Source organism: Micromys minutus (genome assembly GCF_963924665.1).
Source record: "Micromys minutus genome assembly, chromosome: 30".
Classification (NCBI taxonomy): domain Eukaryota; kingdom Metazoa; phylum Chordata; class Mammalia; order Rodentia; family Muridae; genus Micromys; species Micromys minutus.
The window spans coordinates 15,967,282-15,979,532 of NC_137965.1; the positions used below are offsets into that span (position 1 = coordinate 15,967,282).

The 12,251-nt window shown below is 39.1% G+C and overlaps 1 protein-coding gene across 3 annotated transcripts in view; it reads left to right on the forward strand.

The window, feature by feature from the left end:
- The window catches only part of SCAF8 (SR-related CTD associated factor 8), a 130,551-nt gene that overhangs the window by 39,859 nt on the left and 78,441 nt on the right, over window positions 1–12,251 (forward strand). For all 3 annotated transcript variants that reach the window (XM_080941672.1, XM_080941671.1, XM_080941673.1), the window contains 5 exons: window positions 1,527–1,680; window positions 2,659–2,789; window positions 6,178–6,354; window positions 7,578–7,657; window positions 9,497–9,614. In XM_080941672.1, the coding sequence (XP_080797798.1) occupies window positions 1,527–1,680; window positions 2,659–2,789; window positions 6,178–6,354; window positions 7,578–7,657; window positions 9,497–9,614 (660 nt within the window). The remainder of the gene's footprint in view (window positions 1–1,526; window positions 1,681–2,658; window positions 2,790–6,177; window positions 6,355–7,577; window positions 7,658–9,496; window positions 9,615–12,251) is intronic.

Sequence of the window (12,251 nt, forward strand, 5' to 3'; positions counted from 1 at the left end):
GAGAACTAAGATGGGATTTCACATGAATACTGTTGGAGAACAGTGAGGTTTTCAGGTGAGTTGAAGTAATTTTGTGACTGATGGCTTTGTCCCATGCTCGTGCCTAAGACATGTAAATGCAGCAGCAGACAGTGTGTTACAGTCACAACTAAAGAAAGGACAATAAAGTCTGTTACAGCTTCATTTTATAAATGAAGAATTGTTGGTAAAAATCTATTGACAGTTGGCCTAGGACCAGAGTAAATAAGTGTTAGGCACATATGTCATGAATTGTATAAGAGATGCTTAAATGTTACATGGCTACATAGACCTCACGAAAAATGGGACTTAATCCCTAAGTACTTAAGAAACTCAGAACAGGGCAAGATTAAAACACAGTATGATATACCTGTAGGAGTGAGTTGAAATTCTTTGAGAAGAGTGCATTGGAGGCACAGCTGTACTCTAAGGGCTTGTCAGAAAAAGACTCATGATGGAAAACATGCAGACTTGATTTCTTTTTGCAAAGTGGTAGAAGACTCAGATTATTCTAAGTCACAAAATGATGTAGAGCATTATTCATATGAAACATAATTTTTGCCCTTTGGCCAGACTGAGTAATGCTAGTGGGTTGTTGATCTTAACCATCAGGGAGTGAGTATGTAGGAACAGAGACAAAAGAGTAGAGGAGGGGCCTCACTGTACCTAGGAAGTGGATGGTTTTGGGTGTACAGTGCATTTGTGGAAAAGTTCTTAGGACTTGAGTTTGGTAAATTGTTCTTTCTCTTTTGTCAGGAAAACATGCTGAACGCAGGTGCTGAGCTACATTTCTTAAGTAGAGAAATACCCTCCCTAAAATTATTAAATAGCTTATAAAATGAAATTTGTTTAAGTGTCACATTAGATGAGGACTTTGTCCTGGATTTGCTTGCTAGTTCAGAAGGTAAGCATTCTGTGAGTCAGGGTTAAAGTTCACCTTTCTGTGTGTGTACTCATGGTATTGAGATAAGAGTTTGCCTCTGCCTCAGAGTTCTCAGGGCAGGGCAGAGGAGATGGCCCAAGGAGTAACATGCTTGCTGTTCAGGCCTCCGGCTTTATTTGATCCTGGAACCCATGGAGAGGTGGGAGTTTTAGGGTAATTCTGTAGGCATCTATGTTATCAATCCCATGTGACTTGGCATGCAGAGAAGATGGAGTCTACCTGTCGCCTGCTTAAGCTAAATGTAGCTTTTATTTATCTTGTGTAGCTATCAAAAGTAACTACCCTGTTGCCTAAAGTTAGGGACTGCAGAATGGTTAGAAACAGTTTCAGGTTTGAATTTTCCACTGAAGTATTTTAGTCTATCTTTATATGCCCAAATAGACTAAATGAAATAAGTGTGCTAAGGTTTTGAAAGCAGAAAAAGTTGAAAACAATTTTTGAGATGTAATTTGCTATAGAAATACTTTAATCTTTAAATTCTAAGATCAGATAATCTGTGAAATGAGTTGTACTAATAATATTTTGAAAACAAAATATTTAATGTCATTTTTCTTTGTTCTTCTAGAGTAAAATAGTGAGAGTATTAAACTTATGGCAGAAGAATAATGTTTTTAAGAGCGAGATTATTCAGCCTCTTCTGGATATGGCGGCAGGGATTCCTCCCCCGGTTGTCACGCCGGTTTTGGCCAGCACCACTGCAGCTATGAGTAACACTCCAGGTACGTGCCTGTGCCTGTGCTACAGACTTGTTGGAGACTCACGTCAGTGTTTACATGTAGAGTGAGTGCTACAAGGTGACGGTGTGAGGACTTTGTCCAGTGTTAGAGACTGTGTGTGTCAGTCCTTACACTGGGCCGCCAGGCATGTGTGCTTCTTTGTGTGCTCAAGTAAAATACTATGTTTTTGTTGTCAATCTAAAGTTTAGAAAACAATTTTAAAAAATGATTTTATTTCTTTTTTGCAATCACTGGAAACATTTTGGAAACTGTATATATAATAGTTCATTTTTGTTTGAACTCAGGGCCTGGCATGTGCTGGGCAAGCTCGCTTCTACTGAGCCACATCCCAGTTCTCAGTGAACATTTTCCTGCTTTAGGTTGTCTGTAACTCCTTAAGCCTGTGTATGTAACTTTATAGGAAATTTGGAGAATATAATTTTTAAGAACCAAAAATTGCCTAATAAAGCCAAGATTGCTTTAATTTAATTATCTAGAAATTTGTTTGGAACACTTAAAATATTTTCAGTTTTTACTCTGAACCCAACATTCATTAACTTTTTGTTTGTAGTTCTTGCTGTATACCCATCTACAAGTATATATAAATAAACAAGAGTTTTGAACAAAAATGGTTTCCTTACAGAAACTCAAAGAGGTTACTAGGAAAGATTGTATTTTTGGTATTTCCCCCATTAAAGGATTTTCTGTAGTAAAACTTTGCTGTCAGGTTTCATTGAAGCAGTAGCTTAGTTTATTCTAAGACAAGTGTGGACAGATCCCATGGGGCTTGGAGTGGAGAATTTTCTTCCTGTTTATAAAACGACCTAATTATATGAAGGCTGTGAGTGCTTTTCAAGATGGAGGCAATAAAGTGAAAACATGCTTTCTGCTTGTGTTTTATATATTAACTGAATAAAGCTTTTAAAGTATTGTTTACTTTATTTCTCCTTCTTTGGTGCATGTGATGTTTTTTTCTGAAAGGAACACCTGTGACACCTGTTACTCCAGCCAACGTGGTCCAAGGCTTACCTGACCCATGGGTATCGCAGATAACAAACACAGACACACTGGCAGCTGTAGCTCAGATCCTACAAAGTCCTCAAGGTCAACAGGTGAGTCCTTACATTGTGCCAAGAAGGTTCCTGATGTGTGTTCCCATCCCCACCCCCCATGTTGTGTCCTGTTAACATGGGAACATTATGCTTGGAAGTTATACTTGGATGGTTTTTACTCAGTAACTCTTTGTGGACATTATCTTGTCATTAATGTTTGTTCTCTTGTAAGTTTTTTCTATATCAACATATTGAGGTAGCACATAGCATGTGCCAACCATTATTAGGTGCCATTACCATCCCACTGATAAACCAGGTGCTTCCTGAGGTCATTGTAGCAGTAACCAACAGAATAATGTCACTTTAGAGAAGCTACTGCTGTGGCGGTGCTTTAATAGTGCTCTTGGGAAATGGTGATGCTAGGGGAATGGTTCATCTGTCTAATGGAGGGTCAGGACAGCCTGTCTCTCCTCTTCTCTCTCATGTTGCTTCCTCCATTCGAGTGCTGTAAAGAGTTGTGTCTTATTGTTGACCTTAGTGGTAAGGTCATGTTCATGTTGTTTTTTCTACTATAATATAATATTCAATATTATAGTAATATAATAGACACTATTCTAGTAGTACTACAATATATGATCTAATATTATAATGTTTTGATAATTGCATGACTCTAAATTGTTTCTGATTACTGCTGTTTTAAGATAATTTGCTGCTCTTCTGAATGGTATTTACACCTTCTCATGTCAGCTGTTAATAGTTGCTCTGCCATTTTCTAACCTTTGCTGACAGTTATAAATTGTAAAAAACACTGAATTGTTTTTGTTTTATTAACAAGGTAATTGTTTATGAAGCAATAATACAACATTCAAGGCATATATGTAATTTGTGATGGGGTAAATGGCATATTTACTCTTTCAGTCATTTACTCTGTTTTGGTTGTGGATATTAAAACCCTCTTTACTGGAGGTGTTAAAATGATTGTGCCAACTCCACACACCCCCTTTACTCTGCCAGTTGTGGTTCCTGGCGTTGAATGAACCCAGGTAATCAGACTTTACCCACAGAGATACCCCACCAGCTCTCTTAAGTGCTTTTGTTCTCTTATGTTTTGGAGATCGTACTTTATTTATGTGTATATCTGGAGGCCAGAAGAGGGCTTTGGGTCATCTGGTGCTGAGGTTATAGGTGGTAGGGACCTCTTGACATGAGTTCTGGGAACCAAAGCTGAGTTGTCTGCAAGTGTGGCAAGTACTGGAGCCATTTCTTCAGCTCTGTGCTGTTTTGTTTGTTAAAGATGGGTGAAGAGCAGGACTAGGTGTTTCTGTAATTGTAGTTTGTTCTATTCAGAATAGTAAGTTACATAGTCTGTTGAGTCTCAGACTATGTCCTGTTGAACAGGTTTCTCTCCTGTTTTCGGGACATGGTTTTCAGACAGTAGATGCAAGTGATAGAAAAGCTGCTGTACTTGTGGGATTAGCTGAAGAAGGATGAGGAGCTTAGTGGAAGCATCAGACTCATGAGGAATTCTGTTTTGTTGTTACATTGTGACTATTTCATGTATAATGCTCATGACTTTCCAAAAGTATACTAGTCTTTTCAGGGGCTCAGGTGCTACCTACTTCATCTGCTGTTCTGCTCTAGCAAACACTAACTGAAGCAGCTTAGGGTAGGGTTTCTTTCAGCGTACACTTCCAAGAGTGACAGAGACTACAGTTTCCAGGTTCACATTCTCCTACCTTTCTTATACATCCCAGACCCCCTTGCCTAGGGATGGCACCACCCTCAGTGATCTGCTAAGACCATGTCACTGGCTAGTCTAATTGAGGGAGTTATTAATGTTGAGGTTCTCTCTCCCCAGGCGACACTAGATTTGTGTCAAGTTGACACCTAAAGTTTCCTATGACTTTACATCCCTTGTTAACTTTGATATAACAGCATTTTAAACCATAAGTACTCTTTTGCTGGTTCACTAAATCTTACATTAAGTCATAATTATAAAATATGCTACAGCATTGAAATTCCACAGTCTGGAAAAATTTCAACATTTTGAGGTCAGTATTTCTCAAAAAACCCACAGGTCTCTATATTCTCCTACAAGTTCCAAAATGCATTGTATATTTTCTTATTCCTAGAAGGAAGAACCAGGGCAGTTACAGGGAAATCAAGCTGATGCCAATACCCAACAATGTAAAAGAGCTCAGTATCTGGCTCATGAGCTAGGCGGGCTCTAAAGGATTGAGCAGGAACATTTCTCTGGCTCTACCACTCACCACACACACAGCTTGTCTCATAGATGAAGGCCAGCTTTACCTCATACCTGCCACTGTCCTGAGGGGACCTAACCATAGTCCTGGCGTCTCTAGTATGCTAGGGTCACCACTGCAAGTCAAGCTGCATTTTTGTCAATGGCCTTCTTGTCTTCTTCAGGGACTCTGACACTGTCACATAGTGCCACACAACTCTTTATTTTATGTGTATGGGTGTTTTTCCTAAATGTCTACACCATGTTCTTGCCTAGTATACCCATACGCTAGAAAAGTGTGTTGGCTGCCTAGGACTAGAGTTACAGATGGTTGTGAACTATGTGTGTGTGTTGGAAGTTGAACCTGGGTCTTCTGGAAGAGTAGCTAGTGCTCTTAATCTCTGAGCAATCTCTAGCTTCTATAGTGCCATTCTTAATCCCCCCTCTTTTTTTTTTTTTTTTTTTTTTTTTTTCCCTGTGGTGGTGCCATGATTTAAAACCAGTACTGTGTAGAAAAAAGTATTTGGCAAATTGTGGTGACACCTGATGTGCAGCCTTATCCCCTGCTGTCCACAGCGTCTGTGCTGACTCTGAGGAAATACTTCCCAGACAGTTTTCATCATGGCTGCCTTTTCAAGCCTAGATGTTCAGCCTCCATTGTTCCAGCAAAGCACATTAGCTCTATATGTCTTCAGGTCGTCCAAATCTGTAATAACTTTCATGTCTATGTTAAAACACAATGACTAAAAGCAACTTATGGAAGAAGGCTTTGATGTTTGATGGAGAAAATCCACAGTAGCAAGGGAAGCATGGCAGCAGGCATCTAGAGCAAAAAAGCTGGCTGATCACATTCTGTCACACAGGAAGCCTAGAAATCACAACTTCACTGCAAACCCAAGCCAAGAATGTGAAGTAGAAGTGAGGCAAGGCTGTAAGTTCTAAGCCTGGCTCAGCCTCAGGTGACGTACTTCTGTCTTTGGCCAGGCTGTATGTACATTCCACCTATGGCCCCTCCAAGGTTCAAAACAGTACCACTATCAGGAAGACTACATGTTCAAACACATGACATCTGTTGGGGCATTTCTCAGTCAAACCACAACACTTATAACATTTTTCTCTGAAGGATGATAAAATTTATTTGTCAAAAATGTTTATTCAGAAGACCTAGTACTGACCCAAAATTATGATATTTTCTTTCCCTTTCAGCTTCAGCAGCTAATACAAACCTTACAGATACAGCAGCAGAAGCCCCAGCCTTCTATCCTGCAGGCTCTGGATGCTGGTCTCGTGGTCCAGTTACAGGCACTCACTGCGCAGCTTACGGCTGCCGCTGCTGCAGCCAACACACTTACACCCTTAGATCAAGGAGTCTCTTTCAACAAGGTAGTGATTAAAGTTACTGATGTGTTATATGTGAACTGAATGTAGACTATGTAATATCATGTAGAATCTACTATGTTTTATCAGATTTGTGTGTTTGATATGACCTTTTCATGTGTAGCTCATGTATGCTTCTAATACCTAATCTGTCTGCCTCAGTCTCCCAAGTGCTGATTGTGCTAGTCTGTGTTGTATAATTTGGCTTGATCAAATAATTAATCAGTACGTGAAATTCAAAGGATATTTTTCTGTAAGTTAACATTATTGTCTATTTTATATGTAGGCTTAACTATGGAAAAAGTGTTTTTAAAATTGAAGCTGTTTAATGAATGATTTTGTGTGTGTGTGTGTGTGTGTGTGTGCGTGTGATAGCCTCATAGTTTCTGGAGTGTATCCTGGAAATGTGTGTGTGTGTGTATATATATATACACACACACACATATGCACATATAAATGTATATATTTTCTGTTATAACTATTTTTATAGAAAAATCAATCCTGATTTTTTTGGATAATGACTTGGCCTTTTGACCAGTTGCTCCTAATTTATTCCTAATAGCTAGACCACATTTTATCATGAAGTTTTTACTAGTTAACAATTGGCTATGGTCCTAGATAGTTTTTTAAGTTACAGCTCCATAATCCTTCATTTTCTGTTTTTCTGAGGTAGGCATAATGGTGCATGCTGTTAATCCCAGCACTTGGTAGGTAATAACAGGTGGAGATCTCTGAGTTTGAGGCTAGCCTAGTCAACAGAGCAAGTTTCACAATAGCCGCTACACAGAGAGACTCTGACTTGAAAAACAGAACTGGCTTAGTGGCCTTACTGCCTTTTCAAAATCGGCTCTGCTTCGTGATGATGCCGTGTTCCCTCTAGTCCTCAGATGATTCCTGCATCTTCAGAGGATCCTTGAAACCAGAGACAGAGGAAACCATCTACAGAGGCTCATGTATGCTCGTGATGGTGCTCAGTAAATACAGCAGGCTCTGTACAGTGTGCTATCTCTTGAAATCAGGACAGCAATGTTTTCATACTGTCTCTGTTTGTAAGTGAATGGAGTGCATTGATGAATGTGTAGGGACTGCTGTATGTCATGGTGCTCAAGCACGTGCTCAGAATGCCTGTTCCACTATAGCATAATGTAAAATGACACAGGACATTTGCATAGCACTTGTAATATGCACGTTGGAAGCACTTTTTAATTTGTCTTTCTCCCCTTCCTTAGAAGTTGATGGATAGATTTGATTTTGGGGAAGATTCTGAGCATAGTGAAGAATCCAAAAAGGAAATTCCTACTCCTCAACTGTAAGAATTATGATTTATTTATACCTATGTTTTCTTTTTCTGTTGTCTAAATACTGGATGGAATGTTAGCAGACTTAACAGTCGGAGTGAGCTTTTCCTAAATTAGGGTGTTGTTTCAGACTCTAAGCACCAGAATTCTGGAGGGTGGTGGATTTGCTGTCTTAACATCTCCCAGACTGTTTGGAATCTTTTTCAGATCTTTGTAAATAGTTGGGATATATCAAAGTTCCTATAGGAAAATTGATAAGCATTGGTAAGTCTAGTGGTGATATTTTCTTATATCTTTGTCGGCTTAAAGTAACTTATTTGTAATAGGTAGACAGATGCTTCTGTCGAAAGTCTACTTCTAGAGTAGTAGGCCAGTTTCTGAGAGTACATTGAACTAGTTAGAATTAAGGATTAGAATTATATGGGTTTCACCTTTTTAAATGAATGGGCTTAGTATTTTTATTTAATTCAGTTGCTTTCCCCCCTTAAATGGCTGGCTGTAGAGAGCCCTATGTTTTGTGAGGGGGATCAGAGAGGATGTGAGGTGGAAGTTGGGAGAGAGTGAGAAGGATCTCACTCACGCAGATGTAGTAGATCTTATATACCAGAATAACGTGTAAGAATACATAAAATAAAAATACATCTTTTAACATTGGGACTTTCTCGACAGAAGTTTAAAGATAGTATTTTAGATTCTAAACAGTGAAGTTGGAAGTGCTGTTTGAAGTAATGTGGATGCGGGTGCTGAACAGTGTTAGTAGTACTGAGGGTAGAGTCAGTACCTTCCCATCTTCTGAGGGATTTTTGGACTGTTAGAGTGTCACATGTTCTGGTGAACTGAGTTCCTTCATTTTCTAGACAGTGATTCAAACACTGTGTAGTGAAAGAAAAATAAACGAACTCCAATTTATTTCATGACAGTCTGTCAGTATTTGAAGATAGATACCATTCTCCCAGTAGCTTTATCTGCTCGAGGTGTTAACAGTCTCAAGACCTTCACCAGACTGCTTGCTCCTTTTAGGGTGCCCTTATTTTCTCTCATGCCTTACCTTCTAGCACCCAGGATTCCAGGTGTATTCCATGTGGGACTTTCCCAAAGTGTAGTGAAATGATTATTTTCTCTTTTAGCTACATACTGTATGTTTCTGTTTATATACCTTATAACATGATGCTTTTTTAAAGGGCATATACTCTACAAAGTTCATGGGCATTGATAACTGTAGATTTTTCACATGTTGGTTGATAGGACATTTTCCACCGTCTCATGATTAAACAAGAGTTATTGAATTGATCATTTTTACATACATTTTAACCTTTTTGTAAACAGGTGTTTACGATTTTATATTACCCTAATAAAAGTTACTAATATATATGTATAGCCTATCCATGTGTGCAGCATGAGGCAGTGATGTCAGCTCTGTAACAGCATCTATAATGCTTTTTTTTGAATCATTATTGAGTGTATTTTTTAAAGATTTACTTATTATATATAAGTACACTTATATATAAGTATTTATATATAAGTAACTGTCTTCAGACATACCAGAAGAGGGCATCAGATCTTATTACAGATGGTTGTGAGCCACCATGTGGTTGCTGGGATTTAAACTCAAGACCTCTGGAAGAGCAGTCAGAGTTCTTAACCGCTGAGCCATCTCTCCAGCCCGTGTATTTCTCTTCTAATGTGTTGTTTTTTTCAGAGTATTCCATTTTGGGTATTAATATTTCAAGAAGAGAACATTGTAGTAGAGTACTTGGCGTGGAGAGGTGTGTGTGTTGTTCTCAGACTGTGTGCTCTCTGTTACCTTTTGTCACCTTAACATGCACCTTCACCCTTTGTTTCTCATTTAGCTCTCACGTTTCTGAGTCTGTGAACAACTCCATCTTCCATCAGATAGCAGAGCAGCTGCAGCAGCAGAATCTGGAGCAATTGCGGCAGCAGCTCCTGGAGCAGCAGCAGCCTCAGAAGGTCTGTGTTTCCTGTAGTTACTGTGCTCTGCAAATGGGTATTTCTGTGGGATGCTTGGGTAGTGTTTGTTCTTAGTCTTAGGCGCTATTCATTCATCTTTGTTTTTCCAGATACTTTATGTCCTTTCTAAGGTATTTCCTTTCGAAGACCTTTATAGCTGTTCCTATTATTAAAAAAAGGTCCTTTGGCAGTGTAACGAAATGATGTATAAAAATGAATTTCATGATAGAAGACAGATGTGAATTTAGAATTACACCTTAAAACTTCATGTTTTCTCCTTTCTGCTGTACTTGTCTAGGAAGTTAATGACAATTATATTGATGGGTAGTGTCTAAGCAGATTAATATCATTGGCTTTTAGAAGAAATTTATTGCTAGTGTCATGTGATAGAACTTCATTACACATTGGAGAGGCATAGTTTTACTTAATTTTCATGAAGAAGGTACGACTCCCATTTACTCCAAAGGAAGTTGAATCATACTGAGGTAAAAGATCTAATGCAAAGTATATAGCTAATGCTATCTGGTCAGTTTAAGATTGGGCTTATTTTATGCATAATTAAGTGGTAGGGACACTTCTAACCTGTGTTCCTACATGAGTGTCCTCATGTCATTTTGAGATGTTAAGAGTTCCAGAGATGCTAAGATGTGGAAGAAGAAAGCTTCACTTTAGAAGTAATACAATATGTCAAGTTACACAGAAATATTTAGTTTTATAAAAACCTATTTGTGACCTGTATGAGAAACATTGGTAGATACCCACCCAGACTGGGCCTTAATCACTAAAAATGGTATCAGCCATGAATTTAAAACAACCTACAAACATTTGACATGTGATTATACACTTTTTAAAACAAGTAACACATACAAAGATGGACAGAAAAGTAGTTCTGACCTAAGACGTAGGAACCTTTTTTTTTAAAGAAGTCCAAATGTTTGCATAAACCCATACTCTGTAACAGTGCAGTGTGCTGGCATCATGGAAAGGACTTCAAACACATTTAGAGCTTGAACATGACCTTCTAAATTCAAACAGTGTAATGTAGAGGTGTCTAGAGATAGGCTAGAGCTCAAGAGCACAGTCTGATCTGACAAGTTCTTACTCATTTGTCCTGAGCGAGAGGCTTGGTTTTGTTAAAGTGATATTTTCTTCAGACTACAAGAAGGTAAACATTGGCATGTTTGTGTGAGTCAGGCATACAGGACAGTAACTACAAGATAATAGAGACAAGGGTGATGCTTTGTCTGTTAACAGCTGTAAACAGAACAGGCTGAGTTCCTGTAGCTCAAAAGGGTTAGCAGGAGCAGCAAGCCAAGGCTGCACTCCCAACATGAAAGAGACTGGGAATTTGAGAGCATCAAGTGAAAAGTCTCACCAACCAGAGAGCCACTTATTCATGTGTCAGTTTCAAAATGTTGACACATATAGCAAAAAAAAGGGTCCTTTTAGAAGAAATAGAACTCAAGTTTCTATTGTCCAAAGCTTGTCTAATGATACAAGATATTGTCTTAGTTAGGGTTTCTATTGCTGTGAAGAGATACCATAACCACAGGAACTCTTATAAAGAAGTCATTTAATTAGGGCTGGCTTACAAGTTCAGGTTGAGTCCATTATTATGTCAGGACATGGTAGTGTGCAGGCTCATGTGGCACTGGAGAAGGAACTGAGAGGTCTACATCTTGATCTACAGGCAGCAGAAGCTTATTTGCCACACTGGGCATGGCTTGAATATATAAGACCTCAAAGCCCACCCCACAATGACATATTCCTCCAACAAGGCCATACCTAATAGTGAAACTCCCTATTGTCAAACACACAAACACATTAGCTTAAGGGGGCCATTCCTGTTCAGACTTCCACACTCTTCTCCCTGGCTTGCATAGGCTGGTAGCCATCTCATAATACAGAAATGCATTCAGTCCAACTTTAAGGTCTCCATAGGTTTTTCCTTACATTTGTTTGCTAGCTTGTTTATTCGTTCTTTCTTCCTTACCTCCCTCCCCAAACTCACTTTATATTCAGGTTGATGTCCCTAGACCTCCACACCACCACAGTTCCTCACCCATCCCCTTTTCTTCTGAGAGGGTGGAGGCCTTCCAACCTCCATATCTCCCACCTTGGCACATCAAGTCTCTACAGGGCTAGATGCATCCTCTCCAACTGAGGCCAGATAGGGTAGCTCAGCCAGGGGAATGGATTCCACAAGCAATAGCTTTAGAGGTAGTCCCTGCTTCAGTGTCCTCATAGTTTCTAACATTCTGAAACTTGTTAAAAAGTTCAAAGTCTCTTCTGAGATTCCTGGAATCTCTTTAAGTGTAATCCCCTGTAAAATCAAAATAAGAAAGCAGATCACATACTCTAACATATGACGGTACAGCATATATATTACTATTCCAAAAGGTAGGAGAAGGAGGAAATACTGGACCAAAGCAAGACAAAAAACCCAACAGGGCAAACTCCAAACTCTGCAGTTCTATGTCTGATGTCTAAGCACTGTTGAGATCTCTAATCCCTTTCAATTTTGTTGACTGCAGTATACTTCTGTTGGGCTGGTTCCACTACCTGTTAGCAGCTCTCCTTGACTGGTATTCCATGGCTCTGGAATCTCTTAACATTTCCAGTGCAATTCTTCATCTC